The following is a 25,782-nucleotide window of genomic DNA, read 5'->3' as shown; positions in this document are numbered from 1 at the left end:
CGCTTATTCCCCAAGATAAGGCAATCCATGAGCTCACACCTTGTTTATTTACTATTATAAAGGAAACAGTCTTTGAATGTATCTTCATATTTGAATCTCAACTCTCTGGGGGGTTCGACTACCAGCAAACTTGCAATAAATCTGATCAAAAGTGCGTTGGGCTCCGGGACATTTTTGTCACAGACTACAGTGGACTCTCGCCCATGACCTAGAGGGATATCTTTAGGTCCAAGAATGTATATTCTTCACTGCAAAGCCTTTATCTTTTGTTATCACATGTGAAAATAACACCAAAATGGGCATTATACCCTATAGTCCTATAGAATTTGCTTCCACATTTTGTCAGTTGTGGTCCAACACGGTGCTGGATGTATTTGGTACTGTAGGTGATTCTGAACGTAACTTCAAAGCCTCAATAGAAAGCTGTATGAGAGTATGAAGAACCATGTAGACTCTACCTGACATGGATGCCTGTTGCAGAAGAGTCTGGTCAAACTGGCCGGTGAGGACCTGGTTTGCTGGGAGGTAGAGGTTGGGGTCAGCCGAGCTCGTCTGGAGCAGGTGGAGCCCCTCTGGGCCGGTCTGGACCTGCTGGGGCTGGCCCTGGTTCTGTTCCTGCTCCCCAGCCTGCTGGCTCTGCTGGGCTCGGCCCGAGGCAGCCCGCTTGGCCTTGCGTCCCTCCGAGCTGGACCGGTAGTGGCACTGGATGTGGGTCTTGCGGTGGCCTGAGGTTCGGAAGCGCAGCTCACAGAAGGGGCACTTGAAGGGCTTGGAGCCAGTGTGCAGACGCATGTGGACCTTCAGACTGCCCTTGGTGGAGAAGGAGGTGTTGCACATGTGGCAGTTGAACAGCTTCTGACCTGCAAGGCAGGCAACAACATGGTTGTTAATACACAACAGCTCACAATAGTGATGCTCTGGCCAGAATAGTGGACAGCAATGGGTATACTTGTTTTCCACAAGGCTGATTATACGGCTGCTATTTTATAAGTCTATTATTTATCGGGGAGTACAGTGGGAGAGGGAGAGGAGAGAGGAAGGATGACAGGAGCTGTATGCAAGTGTGATGGGGCCCAGTCTACCTGAATCTAGTCTACCTGGGGTATGGTTTATATGAGGGTCTGGTCTACCTGAATCTGGTCTATCTGGAGGTCTGACCTACCTGAATCTGGTCTACCTTGGAGCCTAATCCATCCACCTATCCATCCTTCATCCTTCCATCCACCTGCCCAGCCATCTATCGTAGTCTGACCGGTGTGTGTCTTCACATGACAGTCCAGCATAGACTTGACTGTGAATGTCTTGCCACACACAGGGCATTAATCATAAATGCCATTCCATTATCAGTCTCCTAAACTCCGACCATACTCAGTGTTGATGTATTATGTATGAATGTATGAATGCACTTTAAACTGTTTGCACTGCTTTTTGTTTTGTCCTTGTTATGGCACATTTGCACTGTACTGTATGTAGCAGCCTGTATGTCTGAGACAAATTTCCCTTGGGACAAATAAATGAATCTTGAATCTTAAACAGCTAATGATAAAAAAACTCAAAGTGAATGTTCTCTTTCATTTCAGCCATAGATTTCATGGTTGTTAAATTCCAATTCCAGTTCAGAAGCCCATTTTCTTGATAGACAAAGTTACTAGACCGTGAAGCCAACTGTTGGTTCAAGCATATCAAACAGATCGTGTGAGAGCCCAGAAGAGCCAGACGTCTGATCTGTGTCTTCAAACCCGCCAGCTCTGTCTATCACTTCCGCTTCAGTCTGGACAGTTTTGTCTACCTGTTCTACCTTGGAGTCTAATCCATCCATCTATCCCTCCTTCATCCTTCCATCCACCCACCCATCCATCTGTGGTAGTCTGACCTGTGTGCGTCTTCACATGACAGTCCAGCGTAGACTTGACTGTGAATGTCTTGCCGCACTCTTCACACTTGAATGGCCTCTCTCCTGTGTGGATTCGGATGTGCCTGGATGGAGAGATGGATATGGAGAGATACACAGAGAGGTAAAGAGAGAGAGAGGAGGGAGACATACAGAGAGGCGAGAGACAGGGAGAGGAGAGAGATATGTTTCTATTTGAAGTAAAGGAAAGATATATGGTACAATAACCACAACAAATAACAACCAGAGCTTTGCCGGAGTCTGACCATAGGCTAATGTGGCCATATCCCTCTCTCTCTCTGGTCTCTCTCTCTCTCTGCTCAACATCACCTATTCCCCTCTTTGTTTTCTCTCTCTCTGCTCAACATCACAGGGCCAGGGTGACTCAGCAGGATCCCCGAGGCAAGGGTGACTCAGCATAGTGTTCTCCGTACTGTGTAGTTTCTTATAAGTAATACGTTGAGTATATTGGAGTAAAGGTGGCACAGTGCGTAGCAGCTGTGACAAGTCCCCAGGTTTGTCCGGTACCCAGGTCACGTTTCTCCCAGGCCTTTCTGTGCGGAGTTTGCATGTTCTCCCCAAGGGTTTCCCCCATAAAGAACCCAATATGAGAAACGTGCAGAAGGACAGATCACTAAAGCTGTCCGTCCCTGACGAAGACAAACGGGAGCACTTGGATTGGTCCCTGGGCGCGGCCCATGCACCTACTGCTTCCGGCTGCCCGTGGGAAAGGACAATAGGATGGGTTAAAGGCAGAGACACATTTCGTATAGAGCCCCATATAGACCAACATGCTCTTATTCTAAACCGTTCAACTATATTTTTTTGGAAGAAAGTACATACATACAGTAAGTAAGTAAGTAAGTAAGTAAGTAAACTTTATTTATATAGCCTATTGCTCAAAATTAATCCCATCCCTAGTCGAGGGAGGGAGTGCTGAGGGCATTAATTATAAACACTGATGATCTAAAAATTCAAAGTGAATTTTCTCTTTCATTAATAACAGCCATACATTTCATGGTCGTCAAATTCCAATTCCAGTTCGGACGCCCATTTTCTTGACAGACAAACTTACTAGACCGTGAAGCCAACTGTTGGTTCAAGTGTATCAAACAGACCGTGTGAGAGCCCAGAAGAGCCAGATGTCTGATCTGTGTCCTCCAACCTGCCAGCTCTGTCTATCACTTCTGCTTCAGCCTGGACAGGTTGGATAGCTGGCTGGTCGGAGGTGTCCGACAGACACGGCCCTCTCCTCAGTCAATCCACTGACACGAGCCTGTCCTTAGTTAGTCTTACTAGAGTCAGGAGGACGGCCTGTTCACAATAGGAAATAATCTAATTTCAATCACACGCCCGTGGAACACTACTGGCAGAATGAGAAAGGAAGCAGAGAGGAGAGGGAGGGGAGGGGGAGAGGAATGGTGGGGGGAGGAGGGGGGGGGGAGTTTGCTCGATCGTCTCGTTGAGAGGTCAGGAAATAATTTGTACTGTTCGCCTACAGTATACTGGCTCAAATGGGTGAACTGTTTTTTTTACTTCTTCTGGAAAATTAGGGGTAGGATTAGTATGTGCATACCGTTCCCCCTTTCTCTCTGTAAAGCGAGTAAAATTGTGTTGCCTTTGTGTATGAAATGGGCTTTATAAATGAAGTTTGATTTGAAGATGAGAGGAGAGAGGGGAGAGATAGAGGAGGAGAGGGGGGAGAAGAGGGGAGAGATAAGACGAGAGGAGGAGGAGAAGAAAGGCTATGCCAACACCCCGGGAAATGAAGTCTGACCAGGATTGTTTTTGTGCGAGCTCCCAGAGGGACACCTTCCTCTCCTCCTCTCCTCACCAAGAGAACAATCATGACAATCGCCACAGGGGAGCAGAGTAGTGAGAGGTGGGCGGTCCCACAGACACAGAGCTAGAGAGGAAGCACTAACGAGGCGCAGTACTCCATCTCAAACTGGCTGGCTGTCGTGTGCCGGTGTAGCAGGCCAGATTAAAGGAGTAGTAAAGGGATAAATCATGTTGATAAATCATGTTTTAAGGTTACTTATGATCATATACAATGGTTCAGATCAAAACGTTGACAAAACTAGCACTTTTTAGAAAGTCTGATAATTGCTCTACCACTGTTTAGGTCATACTATGGATGTGGGTGGGCACCTTGAAAAATCATTCAGAAACATGTTAAACTCTCGATTTCAAAGACAAGAAGCTCACCGAGGGGGTAATTGGTGTCCGTTGGTGTTCTGACATCAAATTCGCCGCAAAGTATGAATCCTGTAGGGTTTTATTGATCATTTTATGAAATCCATTGACTTGTTTTAAAGCGACCGTTGTAGATGTGTAGATCAATCCGCAGAAGGGATTCAGGAAGCGGAACTACTTACGGTAGCTATTGTTATTGTTTATGTTGCTAGGCTACCTAGTTTGCGGAAGTTTACACACGTATGTGCTGTGACTAAATAGTTCTATGCTAAATATTTAAAAAAGCCTTTCCAGATGAATTAGAATCTTACTTTGTGGCGAATTATATGTCAGAACAACAACTAACACCTCGGTGAGTTTCTTGTCTTTGAAATTGAGAGTTTAATATGTTTTTTTAATGATTTTTCAAGGTGCCCTCCCACATCCATTGTATGACCAAAACGGTGGTAGAGCAATTATCAGACATTCTCAAAAGTGCTAGTTTTGTCAACGTTTTGATCTGAACCATTGTATATGATCATAAATAACCTTAAAACATGGCTAAACATGCATTTTCCCTTTACTACTCCTTTAACCCCCCGCCAAACTATACCCGGGTATAGCATGGCCTAGCCTAAAATATACCCCGGGGTATAAAATAGGCCAGTCTGGTTTAGACCACGGGGTATATTTTGGGCTAGGCCAGACTATACCCCTTTCATTTAAACTTTAAACTACATATTTATGTAATACAACTCAACCAAGTAAGTAGGCCCTATGTTTTATTATATTATTTTGCACAGAATAGAGAAGAGTAAAGGTGTATTTTGATACCTTAACCAAAGTCCTGTACTAATGTTTGTGGATGTGCATGACATGTTGAAGGCAAATACCGACTAGGCCTAGTCGGTTATTTGCATGCATTTTATATATTATATATTATATATTCTGAAAATATGCACTAGTGGGTCTATATGTTATATGTGTGACAGATAGGACAACCACTGAATTCTATTGTGACAGGTAAGACAGCCACTAACTTCTATTGTGACAGGACAGCAACTAACCTCTGGGTAAGACAACCACTGACTTCTATTGTGACAGGTAGGACATCCACTAAGTTCTATTATGACAGGTTAGACAGCTACTAACTTCTATTATGACAGGTAGGACAGCCACAAACCTCTAGGTAGGACAACCACTGACTTCTATTGTGACAGGCAGGACAGACACTTACTTCTATTGCGACAGGCAGGACAGCCACTAGTAGTACAGGCACTAAATTATATTGTGACAGGTAGGACAGCCACTGACTTCTATTGTGACAGGTAGGACACACATTAAGTTCTATTGTGACAGGTAGGACAGCTACTAACTTCTAGATAGGACAACCACTGACTTCTATTGTGACAGATAGGACAGCCACTCACATCTATTGTGACAGGTAGGACAGCCACTAAGTTATATTATGACAGGTAGGACAGGTACTAACTTCTATTGTGACAGGTAGGATAGCCACTAAGTTCTAGGTAGGACAGACACTGACTTCTATTGTGACATGTAGGACAGCAACTAAGTTATATTATGACAGGTAGCACTAGGGATGGGGATCAAAACCCGGGTCCAAAAGGACCCGGTTCCAAATTTCTTAAGACCCGGTAAACAATAAGGTCGGAGCTTATCGGGTCTGCTATCGAGTCTACAGCCGAGTGACTATTTTAACCAGCACCATCAAAAGTGTAGGCTAGGCTACTGCATGTTCATGCAAGCGCACAAGTACAGTAGGCATATATAATTCTCGAGCACCAAAACCAGGTGTTTTCATTCAGAATGATACAAGTATTTCAGATTCAGCATCATGGACAGCTTCCCAGCAAGCAACATATTGGTCTGCACACACTCAACTACACTTTTAGTCTTGTTACGAATGCCGATGTAAAGATCATATTAACTTGATAAATGTCATGTGAGCACTGTTAACAAGCATCACATTATGTTGTGGTTAAAACCGTTGGCAGTGAATGTTGAAAACGAGTGTTCTACAGATATTTCTCGGTACAACCGGCTTGACACAGGCAATCGGGACGTCTGGTCACCAACATTATACGTCCTGTCCGATCGTGGTGCACAAACATATGATTGATAAAGTTTTTGAATGAAATTGCATGCCAACCTCTGTTATTTTATTGCCTTGACACTCGTTCACAAGTTTGCTTGTTGAGAAAATGGCAGAGCGTGCAAAACGGTCAAGTACTTGGCTTAATTTCACAAGAGTGAAAGATAAAGACGAGGCGAAAAAGCAATTAATGCAAAACCAGTTCTGTTAAACATGTATTGCCGTCCGTCTCGTTTTTTCCCATAGAAAAGTATCGATAGTGGTATCAATAAGGCAAGGCAAGTTTATTTTTTTTATTTAATAAGGATCCGGATCATTAAGCAGACTTGATAACGGTATCAATATCAATAAAAATTAATGATCCAGATCCCTAGGTAGGAAGCTACTAACTTCTATTGTGACAGGTAGGACAGCCACTAAGTTCTAGGTAGGACAGACACTGACTTCTATTGTGACAGGTAGGACAGCCACTAACTTCTATTGTGACCTGTACAGCCACTAACTTCTATTGTGATAGGTAGGACAGACACTAACTTCTATTGTGACCTGTACAGCCACTAACTTCTATTGTGATAGGTAGGACAGACACTAACTTCTATTGTGACCTGTACAGCCACTAACTTCTATTGTGATAGGTAGGACAGACACTAACTTATATTGTGACCTGTACAGCCACTAACTTCTATTGTGATAGGTAGGACAGACACTAACTTCTATTGTGATGGCTCCGAATGCCTCTTGGCTTCAGAGTGTGAAATAAAATCTAAATGGAATATTTTTTCCTTGATTATTTTGTGTTTCTGAGTGTGTAGGGTATAAGTGGGCCTAGGGGGGTTTGATTTGATTTGATTTATTTGTGCATAATACAAAAAGTGCAGAATGCATTGATAAAAGATGTATTTGTCTTTGACAGGAATACATATTTGTCTTTGACAGGGATAGACATGGTACATGGTAAAGTCCAGGACTTATTTCCATTATGGTCCCAGGTGGCCATCAAACAACACGTTAATTGCATTGAATTAACAGTGACAGATACAGTACTAACATTTACATTTATACCACAATCCTAGTTCAAAAGTATACACAATTAATACATACAGTTCAAATATGCTATGGAGTAAAATGGTTATCTGTTTGCTTCTTTAGTGCAAATACTGGTCATGTTGGTATTAGGGCTGTCAATGTAATGTGTTAATCAGGTTAATTAATTATGCAAACATTAAAGCTTTAATTAAAATTTGTGCAAATGAATTGCATTCATCGATTTCATCCAGCTGTAGGTGGCAAAGTTGCTGCCTCAATGCCTGATTTAACATTGAGGCAACAAACTTAATTTGTACCTGAATGACCCCGTAGACTACGTCGTATGTCACGCAAAAGCATCATTGCCAAACAAACTCGAAGAGACGGATAATCAATTGCTTTGCCCTCTAAACCGAAAGTTTAATTAAAAATAAACTCCCAAGATAGGAGATTTAATAAGAGTGTGGTCATGTGCATACCATCAAAGCATGTTTAGCCTAATTCAATGCTAAACATGTTAACAGCTGTCAGCCTCAGAGGCAAAGGCCTGAACTATTTTACACAAGGATATATCCATGAGATTTGGATTCTGGACGGGGCAGGTGACAACATACAGTACGAGTTGATGCTAGGTGTTGGCGATGTATGTGGAAGGCACAAACGCCTCACAAACTCCAGATTGAAATTCATCAGGACAAAATCGTGGAGTCTTACTGCACATGTGAAGCAGTGTGAGTAAGTTAGTGGCATCCATTCTTAGAAAATAAGCCTGTGGGAATGATCTGTTAACAACTAGCTACGGGCTAATTAGCTACTGTACATCAAGCTGCTGTAAACTGATGTGTGGAGGGAGGCGTGAAGTGCAGGTTGTTTTCTTATAACATTATGGTACAGCAGCCTGCAAGCCAGTTTTCTGTGTGTTTTAAGAACCATTTTCTTCAAACTAATGTCTAATCTATGAACACAACATGGGACCAGCTTTCTTTGTGGGACATCAGAGGTGTGGTTTTAAGAAATCAAGCAACCTTATTCTCCGCGTGATTGACAGGTCGGAAAGGTCTATTGAAATATCTTCATTCCGGGCTTTTGCCAGAAAAAAAATGGATATAGGATAAATTTGTGATTAATCGCAATTAATTAATTACAGATCATGTAATGGCAGCTGATTGGATGTAATTAATTAGATTAATTTTTTTAATCGTTTGACAGCACTAGTTGGTATGCCTATAATTATTTTGAGATAGTATCTAACAGCCTTGGTTTGATCCTTTTCTTAAAAGCCAGTGGGTTCTGGGTATGAAGCCTAGCCTAAATAATAGCCCGGGGTATAAACTGGACTAGCCCAGAATATACCTGGGGTAAAAAATGGGCTAGCCAACTTTAACCCCCGGTACAGCCTGAGCAGGGGGTATATCTTGGGCTGTTACACTGGGGAGGAAACATCAAGAGGAGCGATGCGGCTGGAAAAGCTGGTCAGGCGTGCCGGCTCTGTGGTCGGCACGGAGCTGGGCTCTCTGGTGACGGTGGCAGAGAGCAAACTGTTGTCTGTTATGGACAATGACAGTCCCCCACTGTATGCCATCATAATGAAGCAGAGGAGTATGGTCGGTGGCAGGCTGCTGTCACAGAACTGCTCAACGGACAGACTCAGCAGATCCTTTGTCCCCAGAGCTCTTCAACTCTTTCCACCGGGCGCGGGGGAAGCTGAGCACTGGGACAAGGGCTGGGTGAAATCTGGAATTAATTTGATGAGTTTGCGTTTTGGTTTTTGAACGATGTGAAAAATGCCTAAATTACAAAATTCATATTAGTGCTTCCTCACAGTCACTCAAACGCCAGCAGTTCTCTCAGGGTACATTTCAAAATCTAGGTTTTGTCCCCCCCCAATTTTTCTTATCTCTCAAATTATATTCCGCTTTGCCTGCCTATTTCTGACGATCGCTCAACTGTTTGTCGGTTGTGCTGACGAGAGAAACGGCAAGGTAACGAGCAAAATCTCGTATGAGTTTTCAGGGAGGTGGCTATTCTCACTCAATGAAAGAGGAATGGATTCATTTGGAGATGTGACTCGTCTCTGTGGCAGTTCTACTTTTTGGGTCATTTTCATTAGCCTACTCTGTAGGACAGCCATCACCAACAGGCGGACCGCGGTCCGGATCCGGAGCCAGAAGCCCTCCAATCCGGACCGCGTCTTATAACCCGATAAATCAATGAGAATTTCTCCCTTTTGACAGAGCGCAGGCAACTAGTTTGAGCCTGCAGAGCCTTTGGAGTATTTTACAGCATTTGTTTACTATCTCACGCGTCGCTAGCCAATCAAATCTGCGTGTTCATTGCCTGACGTCACCCAGTCTACATGTGACAGCCTAGCTATCGTTAACGTTACTGTTATCAGAGTGATTCCTTGCTAATATTAGTTGGAGTTGGACACTGCATGACCGGAGAAACGTAACGACAAACGAAGAGGGAAGTGATATAATATAAGACAGAAGTAACGTCAGCCTCTACATGCCGTATGCCCACCTCCCTTGTTCTCTGTAAAGCGCATTGTGTTGCCTCTGGGTATGAAATGCGCTATACAAATAAAACTTTGATTGATTGATTGATGCCGTGCTCTAAAATAAGAAAAATAGATGTTGAAAATAGGGCCTTCCATCAAGTGGACCGAGTTGTTCATTCTCCCCGCGGGTAGCTCTAAACCTGTTTGTCTCATATGTTCAGAGAAATGTAGCCTACTTTATTTGATTTTAAAGTACTGTAAGTTGACTTCAATGTTAAAAGTTCATTGTAAAAACACCACTTCAAGAACCGAAATAGTCAAAATAACAGGCTGAATACACTATCGGGGTTACAAACTCATCATCACCAGACTGATTGTTTTTCACTGCCGTTGTTTTCGTGTTTGGAAATACATGAAGGTGAATGAGCCATAGTTAGCCGTCAGCTGCATTCACTCCGATGTATTTCCAAACGCGAAAACAACGGCAGCGAAAAACAATCTGTCTGGTAATGATGAGTTTGTAACCCCGATAGTGTATTCAGCCTGTTATTTTGGTTCTTGAAGTGGTGTTTTTACAGTGAACTTTTAACATTGAAGGCAACGGGCACTTCCGCATCCGCACCCCTAATTGCGTCAGACTGACCAATATGGCAGCTGAGGTGAATAAGGCGAATACAACTGAAGTCAACAATATTTTAACTTCCATGTGTATTTCACAGTAACATACCTGCTGCTATACAACAATTTGATAGGAATATGCAAGGAAACAAATCTGCGTTGAGGGCATAAAAAACGGACGTATCACCACCGGACCCTGGCTTGAGGCCATTTTGTCAAACTGGACCTCTTGGAACTTTACTTGATTACACCTGCTGTAGGACATCTAGGCCAGCAGATGACATGGCCTTCTTGAATGACATGGGCCTACATGAATGCCATTAAATGTTTCCACTATTTATTCTCTCTCAGACAAAAAGGTCCGTCTAATAAAGAAAACTATTTCTGAATCATGTTTTCTCTTGAGTCCATGTAAACAGAAAAAAAGATTACAATTGTTAAAGGGGTAGTGTGCTGTTTTGGACATTTAGCCCTATTTGTGGTCTGTCTACCATTAACCTGAAACATAGAGACCATCATTTCACTAATCGTTCCTATATTGAGCTAGATGCACATTTTATGCAGGCTCTCACTGGATTACAAAGGAAGTCAATAGGGCATACGTAAATGTGTTGGAAAAACGATAATAAAGTGGTTTTTCAAGACGAGAAGCACAGGGTGTAATCTTACCAGTCTCAGTATGCTCTCCTGTGAAATGTGTCTCAATCTGAATGTTTCGACATGTTTGGCATGGCTATCTATTTTACTGAGAGACCTGTGTTTCTGAGAGTGTTATTGAGACAGACAGGAACCAGCCGTAAGGACTCTCCGTCCGTCAGGCTGAGTATGAAGCTCACCTGACGAGGTCGCTGGGTTTTTTGAAGCTCTTGGGGCAGTAGCTGCAGCAGTTGGCAAACTTGGGCTCCGTCTCCAGCTCCACGGCCTTGTCCTTGATCTCACTGATGCGGTCCCTCTCTGCCGCAGACTGGGCCAGCACCTTCCAATCACAGCACACTGTTATTTACAGAGCATTCCAGCACCTTCCAATCACAGCACACTGTTATTTACAGAGCATTCCAGCACCTTCCAATCACAGCACACTTTTATTTAAAGAACATTTCAACACCAACACCTGTAAACAACAAAAGCAATAGCTAGGGCTGTAATGATTACACATTTTGCTAGACAATTAATTGCCTCAGAAATAATTGTGATTAAGAACATAATAACTATTTTATTGTACGTTGAGTGGAAGACCTGGCTTTTTTTTTTCAAAGCATGCCCTGGCAGGAGGTTTCTAGGTACCAGAAAGATTCTTCAGCAGTGGTAGCCTGGTATGACCATCCCGATCTAGCGAGCTCACTGCTTCGCTCCACAATATCAGTTATGTAGAGATAGTATACATGTTACAGTAGAAGAATATCAAAAAATCAGAAAATTTAAGTTCAGAAGAAAAAACACAATTTTGACTGTAGTGTCTTCCCTTAAGCACAACGTTGCGCATGCGCACTTCGACTGAATGCTTGCGTCCTGGGGGCGCGAGTTTTAAAAGGTAATAAATGTCAATGTATTATCTTTCTGAGTAGACTGGACGATTCAGCTTACTTTTAGTAAATCTAATTGGAGAATTAGCACCAGACATGTTTGAAAAGGTCCAAATATCACAATGTATTGATTTAAATAAAAGATAGATTTTGGGATTCATGAATCGATTCTGAATCATTTGATTCAGAAACGATTAATCGATTTTTTTTAACCCAGCCCTATGAACAGATCACCTTCTCAGAGGCAGAGGCCTCCTCTCCAGGTTTTAGGACTAAGATTAGGGTTAGGGTATCTAGATTAACAGATCACCTTCTCAGAGACAGAGAATTCTCTGCGCTACGATCGTTGTTGGTGCCGAGAATATTGTCGTCGTCATTCGTCAGCAACAATCCGATCGTAGCGCAGAGAATGTGAGCCGGAGAATAGCCAGTCTGCGCGCTGGCCTGTGCGCATGCGTGCTGGAGCAAGTGGGGAAAGGCGTGTAAAGATCATATTACAGAGGCTAAAGACCCCGTATTTGAAAACCACTACAATGCCTCGCGTTGAGGAATCTCAACTGTCGATTCATCCAATCTGATTGATGAAAACAACCGTTTAGCGGCCGAAAATAGATTTTGAGAAACTGCATTCTCGGTGCCCCGATCACCGTGATTACATGGATATACTGGCTCGCGCTGGATTTTAAATTTCTTCTACAGGCCTCCGAACTACACAAAAGTGATCTCGCTGAGTCAAACTTCTTATAATATGTCGTAAATAAGGTCCAGGTTGTCAAAAACGAGCATTGCCCTTTAACAGGGTTAACAGATCACCTTCTCAGAGACAGAGGCCTCCTCTCCAGGGTCAGTCTTGGCCAGCTCAGCCGCCTGCTCCTCCGTGAAGGTGATGATGTCAGCACGGTTCCTCTTCGTTGCCATCTGATCCCCATCCTCTTCCTCCTCGCCATCCTCTTCCTCAAGGACTGACAGAGTAAATTATGGAGCAGTGAGAAAAACAGTTTAAACAAAAGAATAAAAAGATAAACAAACAAAAACAGGACCAATGGGATGGTCAAGTTGCTAAGATGCTCCTGAAGTTTTAGGGCCATAATCACAGCTTTATATACCTCTGTTGCATGTGAGGGTGTCTATCTAGGTGTGTGTGTGTGTGTGTGTGTGTGTGTGTGTGGTGATGTTCTTGTGTGTGTATACCTGTGTGTGTGTGTGTGTGTGTGGGGGGGGGGGGGGGGGGGGTACCAGTGTATGCATGTGTGTTCACCTTTGAGTGTATATCTTTGTGTTTGTGTGTTTTGAAGCGTGCCATTTCGATAAGCACACAGGAACTGTGAAGGTGCAGGACCATGAATGCGCATACCCCTTTGCATGCATATCCCTTAGCATGCACTTTGTATCAAACTTGTAACCAAGATACCTCTTCAAACTTCTTCAGTCCAAAGTTCAGTAGCAGCTAATATACTAGGGGCAGCGGATATCTCCCATCTTCACGCTTCTCCGCTCATATCTGCACAACTGTCTCTTTTGAATTAACTTTTGGAGAGATTGTTTTTATCTCTGGAATGAGCTTTTCAGGAGCTGAAAATGAGTTTACAAACATCTCCCGTTATCATGCTGCCCGACCTGTGATAGGAATTATTTCCAGTGTTCAAACAGGTTCTATGTACCGTGAGATAGCAAACAGTCCTTGAGAAAAGGTTTTGGGATTCTGGGGCATATATATGTGGTGTTTGGTCAGAGAGAAAATGTGTGCAGGGAACTGATGAAGTGAAGAATAAAAGTGAGCATGACTCCTGGATTTGAGAGTAGTAAAGGGTGCCGGGTAGGAGAGATAGCTGAAGAACCACGCCAGGTCCAGCCTGGCTTATGTGCATGGCCGGCTTGTTTCTGTTCAGGACTGGTAGGACGGAAGCTATGCCATGAAGTCATGCCACTGGAATAGCTGTGAATTGAAATGACATGAAATAATGTCTGATAAATTAAGATAGGTCTTGTCGCCTGGACACATCAGTTCTAATGCTTCCAATGCTAATGAAGCACAATAAGAACAGGATAGCCAGTTAGCTCATGAGCTCATAACAACTAGCAGCAGCTTCTATAACATTAATGGTAGCGGTCAGTGGCTAAAGCAGTTACACTGATGATTCCTGTAACGTTAGCTATTTTGCTGCAATTGGTTCAACTTCTGTTTCTGGACAACGGTAAGGGATAAACCCACATAACACAAGGCTAGCGGACCTACAGCGGGTCCCCGATGGACGGGTTGGCGGACCTCCGGCACAATATAACACAAGGCTAGCGGACCTACAGCGGGTCCCTGATGGACGAGTTGGCGGACCCCGGCACAATATAACACAAGGCTAGTGGACCTACAGCGGGTCCCCGATGGACGAGCTGGCGGACCTCCGGCCGAATCTGCTGGCGGGTTCCTGGCCATTTGCACATCAAATGGCAAGCAGACCTCTGGGGGATTATTAGCGTCAGGGACAGCGGTCCGCTAGTAATCCGAAATGCTCCCGCTATTGCTCCACCAGCATTCCACCGGTAGTTTATTGTCTATATCCTAGGCCCATTGGCCCTAGGCTTATGGATTTCTATTGCTAAATTAACCTAATCTGAATTTTTTTTTGGTAACCCTTCCTTTCATAGTCCCCCAATGACTCAACATTTACCTGGTAAATACATGCAAATTATAGTCTAATATACAATGGGTAATTACTGAGACACCTATACTGTAGGTACAATTTCAAAACGGGAGTATTTCAAATGTTCAATTACTGCACAATAATTCAATAACTGACATAGCACCACCAGGTAACCATATTTTTACATAACTTCGATAACATCCAGTGACAAACACAAATGACAAATCACAATGCTCATATTTATTAAAATGCTTTGAATTATATTAATTATAACTGGATCCACGCAGAAAACAAAACACAGATGCTATCTGGGAAAAGGTTGGAATGAAAGGATGAATGTGTGGAGGTTTGGGGTATAGTCTCATAAAATCATCCCCATCGGGTCCCCAATCTCCTGGGTGGGAGTCCAATACTTTATCTGCTACTCTACTTGTGCAGTGGAGTTCACTTTCACCACTACTCTACTTGTGCAGTGGAGATCGGCGGTGATTTTGGTGTCCTTCTTTATTTTGGTGTGCTGGGACTACTGCCTCTTGTGGTGCCAACAGAGAAATGCAGGTCAACATTCAACGGAGTAAGGGAGGGAGGGAGGGAGGGAGGGAGAGAGGGAGGGAGGGAGGGAGGGAGGGAGGGGAGTGACAACCTGACAAACGCTATCTATGATGCTGGCTTACAGCCATGCACAAAAACAGAACCGGTACTCACAGATAAAAAACATAGCCTTTCCATTTATCTGGCAATCGGCCGCGTTTTGGGACAGACCACATATTGAACGTCGTCAACCTTTCCATCAGGCTCCAGACTCCTGATGAACTGTCAGTATTCTCGGAGGGTTTATCTTTTGTTCCTTTCAAGTCTGATAACAACACCAGAGTATTTAACTTACATCCTTTAGATCTGAGATCCTATAGGCCCCAACCTGAAGCCTAATAGTACCGTTATTCAGCTAACCTGCAAAACGTGGCTACCGAGGGATTGTTAACAGGGGGAATAAAGGTACTTCGGTGTGGTTTCAAAAGACAGGTCTTCAATAAGAGCAGTGGCAGCCTGCATCTGAGGCAATGGGGAAGGTCTTATGTCAAAGAACTTTTTTTTTCCACAGATCTAAATAACTTAAAAAGTTCTACTCTGGATTTGAAAAGAGTCAGCAGACTTGAAAGGAACAAAAGACAAACCCTTAGATCGGGAACAGACGACGGAGGTATTGAACATCATCAATCTTTCTGACAGGCGCCTGATGAACTGTCAGTATTGTCTAAGGGTTTATCCTTTGTTCCTTTCAAAACCAGAGTAGAACTTTTTAAGTTATTTGATCTGAGATCCTATTGGTCCCAACCTGAAGCCTAAAGGTACCGTTATTCCCCCAGCTAACAATCTCTCGGTGGCCACTTTTTGCAGGTTAGTTGAACAGGATATAACTTTGCGCCAATTGTCAAACAGCGAGTTTTACAGACCCCTGTGTTGTGATCCTACTCTACTATTTTCTCAAGAGATTAAAATTGTTCTCAATTAAGCTAAAGATGATCAGATGATATCAAAAAACGAATTTGACTTCATGTGGCAGCAACACCCAGTATGTCATACCTTCTATACCCTTCCTAAAATACATAAATTATGTATTGAGCGGGCCATGGAATCCAACAGTACCTCATTTTTGAAAATTGGGCATACGGGTCAAAAGTTGCATGCATAAACACACCTCCAACTTGGCTCTAGAGAGTTTGAGGTGTCGACAAGAGACTTGGTCATGGGACTGTACTGAATGCCAAATTTCACAACTTTTGACCATACGGTTCTAGGGGCTGCAATAGACTGCCCCTATGGGCTCGTCGCTTCGGGAGACTGTTTTGCCATGGGAACCAAAAAGGGCTTTACATTCTACTGGGGGACAGAACAGCAGTCAGAACACAGTCGGTTATTATTTCCACGGTTGCACGCTGTTACCTTTAGCTACATTTGCTAGCTAGACACCATCAGGCTACATGACACCATTCAACTACAAATCATGAAAGCTAGATTCTGTAGGCCGCGTGGAATCCAATGATGTCCACTTCTTAACATTTGATCATTTTTAATCTATAAAATATCTAACGTTATTATAGCGGGAAGGTTGCCATAAAAAATAAAATGTACCCACTCAGCTCTTCGGCCCTTTGTGCTTGGGAGACGATGTAGCGATTTGTGCAGCTTAGTACATCCAAGAACAGAGCATTTTCTGTGTGAAGACATGCTAGCTAGCGGGACCTGCAAATAATGTCAGTCTTTATAGCCAGGTAATGAAATGCAGGTGATTGGAGGTATTCGAATGGGGGCGGGATTATTATAATGAGTCCCCGACTGTGACGTAATTTGGCACGGGAGATTTGAACGGCTTGCTGGGACTGACTTTTTTTCTAATGTTTTCATTTCAGCTGACCTCAACAAAACTGACTGGGTTGACTCACTTAATACTTTGTGTGTTAGTAGGCCCAGACACTCAAATCTATATGCAAAAACTGTGAAAAAAGGTAGCTTTGCAAACGTGGACCACTTTAATTTGTTTAGCACATTAGATACACATTGCAAATTAATGGGACATAACGTTATTCTACATAGAATAGGTAGGAAGAACAGCAGGGGAATGGGAGATGTGTGGATTCAGCCCGCAATCAGTATTATAATCGCATTCGGGCGCCTCATTTCCATGTGTTATTTTATTGATGGGGGTGAGTTGGACGCCACTTGTTACATCAAAACCTAATTTTGCATGTAAATGTGTGGAACAATCGATTAGCCTGGCAACGATTGATTTCTTTTCAGCAGCGAGGTGGGGGACAGCTCCGGTTAAGACGCTTCTTACCAGCCTTCTTTAACGATGTCCTAAGAAAGCCAGTAAGTGCGCGTCTGAGAAACACTACTAACTTAAGGCTTCGTCTTAGCTGACCTCTTCTTTGAAGAGATCTTAACTTCTTAAGAACAATCTTAACTGGGAAACGCACCCCTTGCCGTTAGGTACATTGATTGATTCATTGATTTAAAACAGATCACGAACAAGTACCATTTCAGTTTTCTATAAAATCATTCAATCGATGTCAAAAATTTGGCCGCAATAAGGCATGCGCTGTGCAATGGAGCGGTGCCCTAATCAAAACGGCCTCAGGGCGGGAACCGTTTGTGTGTGTGCTTGTATGTGTTTGTATGTGTATGTGTGTGTGTGTGTGTGTGTACCTCTGTCCTCTACTGCATGCTCCTTCTTCAGGTGTTTGCGGCAGAGCAGGCTGGTCCTGAAGCTCTCCTCACACACGGCACACTTGTAGGGCCTCACATGGATGATCATGTGACGGTTCAGACTGCCGTTGGTGGTGAAGGAGGCGTCGCACATGTTACACCTGAAAGCCTTCACACCTGCAACAGAGTGTGAGAGGGAGGGAGATATATTGTGTGTGTGTGCGTGTGTATGTTCATCCTGCTTTAGTAATAAGTGATATAAAGTGCAGCTTGTGTCAAAAACCATCTATAACTGTACTTCATGCTTTATAAAGAGTTCACGGGTTTAGACCACATTGTCATTAAGTTATACCACATTTCTGAACCCTTTATAAGGCATGATATAGTTATAGATGCTTTGTGACACATATGTAGTCCTGAAGTCTTTATAAGCTTCATCTAAAGTGTGACTATATGTGTGTGTCCTGCTGTCTCACCTGTGTGCGTGTTAAGGTGCGACTTGAGAACCCCGGCAGAGACGAAGGCTCTTCCACAGAGATTACACCTGTAAGGTTTCTCACCAGTGTGGGAGCGGACATGCTGCTTCAGGTGGCTGGACTTCTTAAAGCCCTTGTTACACCAGCTACACCTGAGGGAGGGACACACACACGACACACACACACACACACACACACACACACACACACACACACACACACACACACACACACACACACACACACACACACACACACACACACACACACACACACACACACACACACACACACACACACACACACACACACAGACACAGACACAGATACACCCACAAACACACACACACAGAATACACTCTGTCTGTCTCAATAGGAAAACCAGTCCGTCCTCGGTATAGACTCAAAGGCATATCCAATGCTAAGAGTACAAAGTAAAGGCCAATCAACAGACCACTTGGCTCTTTATCGGAAAATTAGCTCAAGACTTATTCTTTAAAAGGTCCCCAGACTGGGCGACGGGGGTAATTTAACTGTAAAACTGGCGCGTGTGCGTGAGGAAGAGGTGGGTGTGATCATCGTCGTGGGAGCATATCAATACATCCTCCTCCACCAACACAGGTGTTCCAGGGTACTCCCTACCAAAGGCCTAGTCTACTATCATTGTGTATACATGAGCCAGACGGAACTGATTACTGTCCTCACTCAACATTAAACACTACAGGAGACAGTAGAACATCAAAAAAGGATTGCTCACACCCAAACACACATCTCCCTCACTCTATCCCCCCCTCCCTCTGTCCCTTCACCCGACCTTTCTCCCTGCTCCTGTCTTCTCCTCTCTGTTTGATCTTGGCCAGGGTCTAATGGTGCATCTCTCTATGACATCAGAGGCCTGCTTAAAAGCTCTACTCGCATTGTTGCTAAGAGCCTCCTGTAGCACAGAGACACAGTTGAATAAAAGCACTCCTCCCTCCCTTCCTTTTCTTCTTTCCAGTCCACCTCCAGTCTGTTTCCACTCCATGAGGATTCTGCAGAAGAATTAGCAGTGGGAGGCTCCAGGTCTGACGCACAGATACATGCATCCACAAAATCCCACGAACAAAACTCCCACAGAGAGGAGGCTTCAGAGGATATGTTACCTGCCCGGCTTAAAGGGACTTTTATATAAGGCTTCACGGACAGACAAAATGGACAGAGTAGACACTGAGGTTGTATCAGGACTTTTGCTCAGCCTATGAATATTAATTGATCTGGGTGAAAACGATGCGTAGGGACCATATAATGGCTCTATTTCCAGAAGCAGAAGAAGATAGGAATCACCGCTGTAGTAGATTCAGATGGTGTTATCACAAAGAGCCGAGCCGGCTGGCTGCTAGGGAAATGCTGCTTGCTAGGATCATGCTGCCTGCTATAATGCTGCCTGCCAGGGCCGCGTCGCTTGCTACAGCAGGTAAATGTTGCCTGCTAAGCTAATGTTACCTGATAATAGTATAGTACTTTACTGATCACCAGGGAGAAATTGCACTGTTCAGCAAAGTTGCACTCAAACACACCACTCTGACGACAATCAATGGGCAACTAACGTGTGCGTTCAGCGCCTGCGTGAGATGAAATAACTCTCCACACCAGCATCAGTCTGTATTATCAAAAAAGAGAATAAAATACCTGTTTCTTGCTGTTTTGATTCTATCATTATTTTGTCGGGTTGTTGATTGGTTGTTGTAGGGATTTGGGACTAGATCTCAGGATCTTCAAACAGAGGGGATTTAGAATGATTCATTTTTATACTTTTTAATTTTAGACTTTTCAAAGCGAGTCAAAACGATGGCATTTTGAATGTCAATCGAATGAAAAACGTGTGGAGAGAAGGTGAGTGAGCGGAGCGACATGTTTGATCAACCGATACTGTATATCCCGGCTTTCAAGAGAAACGCTTGGAAATTTCAGAATCAGCTTCATCAGGAGCGCCATTCAGGCAGCGTGCGACCTAGACGGTAGCCAGTTCTCCGTTCAGCAGTTAAGTGATGGCTACTGGAATTTATTCGTCTTCATCACTGGCGATCTCTGAATTCATATATTTCTATAGCTTAATATATAGGTTAATTCCTGCCCCATGTATATTAGGCTATATGAGCTGTTACTGTTGCCTATATGTTAGAAAGGAGATACACTTGTGAGTTCTGGCAAGTAGTCGTACATTGGCTTTTCCTAAGTTAAATGCAATTATTGTTAGTCGCTTTGGATAAAAGCGTCAGCTAAATGACTGCAATGTAATGTCATGTTATATATAGGCCTTATTTCTGTTCTTTGAAGTAGCCTACTGTAATGTGTTTCAATACTGGGAGTAATAACCTACTGCAGGTCATTCCTGTAACTTCTCTAACAGTCAATCAGAGTGATCTCTCTTTACCAACCCCGCTGACTCCAATGCCGATTCAACAGTTGTCCCGACTCGGCCAAAACATACTCAGACATACTCCGCCAACGGTACGGGACACATCGCAAGAACTTGGGCTACCGACACTCACGATGCTTACGATGGCCAATTATCGCCCTGGTGTGTCAGGGGTTTTAAGGGAAAAGTGAGTCTGACCTCTCCCGTTCATCTCCAACATCGGCTGATGAGGTATTCACACTAAGCCGTGCTGGCCCGCTGGTTAGAACCCCAACTGTTTTTTGGCCAACCTGTCCGATTGGTGTGAATTGGGCTTTAGGTAAATGCAGCCTGTTAGCATGATGCTACCTGTTAGGAAAATGCTGTCTGATAATGCTGCATGTTAGGAAAATGCTGCCTTCTAGGGAAATGCTGCCTCCTCGGTAGATACAGGCATCCACGCACACACACACGCACACGTACACACACACGCACAGAGGTGCGTACCTGTAAGCCCTCTTGCTGCTGTCTTCACTGTCCTCCTGGTAGTCTTGTGTCTGGCTGCTCAACTGGAGGTCTTCCTGGGGCGCCTCCTGAAGAAGCCCGTTGGCCTGAACACACACAGCGTCCAGCGCGTTCACCCTACGGCATCAAGCGTCCCGCACACAAAGATACACACATTTGTCTGGAGGAGAGGCCAGAGCGGCAGGTACGGAGCCCAGGACTCACCACCTCTGCGCTGGGCACGATGAGCAGATTCTGGGGGTGGTAGCTGGAGGAGAGGGCCTGTGACTCCAGAGTGCTGGAGTCCTGCAGCTGCTGGACGGTGGTAAACTGGGGCTGTGCATAGCTCTCTGTGATGGTGAAGCCTGCGGAGTGTGATAGATACATTCAAATGAGTGTGTTCTCTGCTCAAGACATTGTATAAAGTGAGCAGCTGTTTATTGCCCTGACCCCACTATCCTAGGCCTAAACAAGGCAGGAGACCTCACCAGGGGTTCTCTCCTTTTCCTTCTATCTTTTCTCTCTGTAATGTTTACTTCAGCTGTTGACCCTCAGAACTAGCCTACTCACTCATAATTGGCTAGTGAAGTATTTGCATATGCAGGTATGGTCACACCCACACTGTTTATAATGCTCTGTTTTACTGACAATCTTGGCTCTTGAAGATGCTCCTTCTTTCCATGAGCCCGACTTTGCAAACTCGTAAACTATTTGGAATAAAAGTTATCCCTAGATAGTTAAGCTTGGACTTGGCATTCTCGACTATTGTTTTTCTTGATTACTAGAATAAATCTATAACAGGACAGACGATCGGGGGGGTTTCATCTGCTCAGAGACGAAAGGTAGCAGTGCCCACTGTGAAAATGACCAGATGCTTTCCGCCCACGCCTGCTGTAAAACAGCCAAGCTGCAGCCTGTAGCTATCCGTGCCCAAAACAATGGGCACAGCGAGACAGTAGACAGTAGGTACAATCATACCCATTATACTGCACACAGAGAGGAGCAACCACAACCAATATACTGGACAGAGAGAGAGAAACAGCTACCACAACCAGAACACTGGACACAGAGCGATAGCTACCACAACCAGAACACTGGACACAGAGCCATAGCTACCACAACCAGAACACTGGACACAGAGCCATAGCTACCACAACCAGAACACAGAGCGATAGCTACCACAACCAGAACACTGGACACAGAGCGATAGCTACCACAACCAGAACACTGGACACAGAGCGATAGCTACCACAACCAGTACACTGGACACAGAGACAGCTACCATGAGCGCCATCACTAGGAACCAGTACACAGGTAGAAAACACTTGGCTGTGTGTGTTACCTTGTGTAAGTGCTTGCTGATCAAAGGCAGGTTGAGGCAGAGTCTGTGTCTCAAACTGGCTGATATTCTGAGGCAATGTGTGTTGAGTTGTCACAAAGGTGTCTAGAGAGGGGGGGGAGAGAGAGAGACAGAGACAGACAGATAGACAGACAGGCAGAAACAGGAAAGAACATGGTTAGTCTCTGACTAGAAACAGCTGAAAAACAGATCACAGGCAAACACAGACGAGTACACGTACACAAACAAACACAAATGTGCGCACACACAGACGCACACAGTAGAGCATCTGAAAATTCAGTAAATGTCCTTTCTGGTCTTGTGCCAAACTGCAATCCTACAGAGATTAGCAAGATGACATGACAGGTTTAGAGTCGCAGTGGGGAATCTCTCCTGGAAGGAGCTTGACAGAGTATTGACCCAGAACTGGTGTTATTTTTGTTGTCACAACAACATGTCCTCTGGAGTATCCCTCCATCCTATCCTGACATTTGGTTACCTCTCCCACTCCAACCTCAACCCCCAGCCACTCCATCACTGGTGCACCTTGGGTATGCACCGGGCAGACAGACAGACAGACAGACAGAGAGAGAGGGGGGGGGGGGGGGGGGAGGAGATAATCCTCTCTACCTTTCTATTTACAGGAAGACAAAAAAGATGACTTTTGTGACAGAAGGGGAAGGAGAAAACATTTTGTTTCACAGTGGGAGTTTTGTTTCACAGTGGGGTCTCTTGTGGATCCTATTTCTACCTGTCTTTGCAAAACCCAAAGTCAAGCATGAAATGACAAGGCTATTTTCTCCATCAGGCAGCAAACCTCCATATGCATATAAGTCTTCGGAGGGAGTCCATGCAACCAGCATCAGAGAGAAGAATCAGGGATTGATTGATGTTATTTATGGATATAGCAGACAATAAAACTAAAAACACTTATTTCCAACATTGTCCCTGATGTTTTACAGCAGACAAATCTGCAGGGGTAGATAATGGGTCTCTGGGAAACAGGGCAGGGGTTGCAGCAGGCAATTTAGCTTTTTTACACCGTCTTTTGACTGGAGATACAGACTTTAAAACAGAATTTACTGGAATCTAACAGAATAAATACAAAATCTTTAGTACTTAACGATAAAACTGGAGCGGGTTCCTGCTATTTATGTTTAACTTTAAATGTTCTCTTTTCTTTTTGTCACCTTTACTAGAGAGGTCAGAGGTTAGTGTAGAAATCTATTTGAAGTCTTATCCTTCTCCCCTGCTATTCCTTTTCCCTTTGTGCTATGTAAAAATGATTTTAAATGTTTCATATGAATTTACATTTTATGTTAATATTTAGAAAGCAAGGTCAGCAAAGGTTAGGATATAGCATGTATGCTAATGAGATCAGTGGGCCGCTGGGATTGGTCGGGAACATCACTGGTACTGCAGATTTCATACAATGAGCAGCTGGTTCAGACTGATGAGACTCACCCTGCTCCAGGCTCCTACCCTCTCCCTGCCTTTTCCTTAGTAGTGACGGTAAATTATGCCAGTCTTACCCTCTGATAGTGGTGGTAAATTATGCCAGTCTTACCCTCTGATAGTGGTGGTAAATGATGCCAGTCTTACCCTCTCCCTGGCCACTCAGCTGGGTTTCTAGCGGCACCTGTTGACCGTCGCCCACCCCCGGCCCCTGGCCCAGCCCCAGCATGCTTTGCTGCTCTGCTCCCACGGTGGGAGGGGCCTGGGGCTGGAGGGCGTCAGCCTCAATCTCCACCTGCAGGTCATGTGACACGGTGGTCCCGCCCATGGGGTCGTCTGAGGGCTGCTGCTGGAGCTGCTGGGCCAGCTCATACCTGGGGGGGGGGGTACAGACATGGTATCATTCATATTAGGGGGTAGAAACATGGTATCATCCATGTTAGGGGGTAGAAACATGGTTTCATTCATGTTAGGGGGAACAAACATGGTATCATTCATGTTAGGGGGTAGAAACATGGTACCATTCATGTTAGGGGGTAGAAACATGGTATCATTCATGTTAGCGGGTAGAAACATGGTATCATTCATGTTAAGGGGTAGAAACATGGCATTTGTGTTTTACTATTACACTGTACAGCAACCCCAGAACGAGAAACCGAAACAGACAACATAGGCTTAGCAGACCCAACATGCATAATATAATTTCCGCCAATATGAATAATAGCTTGTCCCCTTAAAGGAGTAGTAAAGGGAAAATGCATGTTTAGCCCTGTTTTAAGGTTACTTATGATCATATACAATGGTTCAGATCAAAACGTTGACAAAACTAGCACTTTTGAGAAAGTTGATAATTGCTCTACCACCTTTTTGGTCATACAATAGATATGGATGGGCATCTTGAATAATCATTCAAAAACATGTTAAACTCTCGATTTCAAAGACAAGAAGCTCACCGAGGGTGTAATTGGTGTCCGTTGATGTTCTGACATCAAATTCGCCGCAAAGTATGAATCCTGTAGGGTTTTATTGATCATTTTATGAAATCCATTGACTTGTATTGAAGCGACCGTTGTAGATGTGTAGATCAATCCGCAGAGGGGATTCAGGAAGCGGAACTACTTATGGTAGCTATTGTTATTGTTTATGTTGCTAGGCTACATAGTTTGCGGAGGTTTACACATGTATGTGCTGCGACTAAATAGTTCTATGCTAAATATTTTAAAAAGTCTTTGCAGATGAACTAGAATCTTACTTTATGGCGAATTATATGTCAGAACGCCAACTAACACCTAGGCGAGTTTCTTGTCTTTGAAATCGAGAGTTTAACATGTTTTTGAATGATTTTTCAAGATGCCAATCCACATCCATTGTATGACCAAAACAGTGGTAGAGCAATTATCAACTTTCTCGAAAATGCTAGCTTTGTCAACGTTTTGATCTGAACCATTGTATATGATCATAAGTAACCTTAAAACATGGCTAAACATGCATTTTCCCTTTACTACTCCTTTAAGGGGACAAGCTATTATTCATATTGGTGGAAATTATATTATGCATGTTGGGTCTGCTAAGCCTATGTTGTCTGTTTCGGTTTCTCGTTCTGGGGTTGCTGTACAGTGTAATAGTAAAACACAAGCACAAACAAGGATTACATCTTAAACTAAGTTCAAACAAGGTTTATCTTTTAATCCACTTGAACCAAATTCTAGACATAGATCCTGGTTAAATCTAACCCTTTGGAAATCTCAGTTTAATTGCCATTTAAATCTAGATTAAATTCAAGTATGTTACACCAGTAATTCTAAACTTCGACTAAACTGGGATCCACTTTTTTCAGTTCCGATCCCGATTCCAATACCTGAATTTGGATATCTGCCGATACCAATCCGATACCAGCAGTCTTTTTTCTTGAATAATTATTTATCAACTTAATTAA

At 43.8% G+C, this 25,782-nt stretch overlaps 1 protein-coding gene across 1 annotated transcript in view; it reads right to left on the bottom strand.

The window, feature by feature from the left end:
* The window catches only part of znf236 (zinc finger protein 236), a gene marked incomplete at both ends in the record, with an annotated part of 60,998 nt that overhangs the window by 16,487 nt on the left and 18,729 nt on the right, over positions 1-25,782 (bottom strand). The window contains 10 exons of the mRNA XM_084444627.1: positions 459-860; positions 1,874-1,977; positions 11,163-11,302; positions 12,663-12,811; positions 17,696-17,872; positions 18,172-18,323; positions 21,056-21,159; positions 21,278-21,417; positions 22,395-22,496; positions 23,994-24,220. Coding sequence (XP_084300753.1) covers positions 459-860; positions 1,874-1,977; positions 11,163-11,302; positions 12,663-12,811; positions 17,696-17,872; positions 18,172-18,323; positions 21,056-21,159; positions 21,278-21,417; positions 22,395-22,496; positions 23,994-24,220 — 1,697 coding nt within the window. The remainder of the gene's footprint in view (positions 1-458; positions 861-1,873; positions 1,978-11,162; positions 11,303-12,662; positions 12,812-17,695; positions 17,873-18,171; positions 18,324-21,055; positions 21,160-21,277; positions 21,418-22,394; positions 22,497-23,993; positions 24,221-25,782) is intronic.

The sequence above is a fragment of the Borostomias antarcticus genome (assembly GCF_949987555.1).
Source record: "Borostomias antarcticus genome assembly, chromosome: 10".
Lineage (NCBI taxonomy): Eukaryota > Metazoa > Chordata > Actinopteri > Stomiiformes > Stomiidae > Borostomias > Borostomias antarcticus.
The sequence above is the reverse complement of the archived record's forward strand: the minus strand, read 5'-3'. Positions and strand labels throughout refer to the sequence as shown.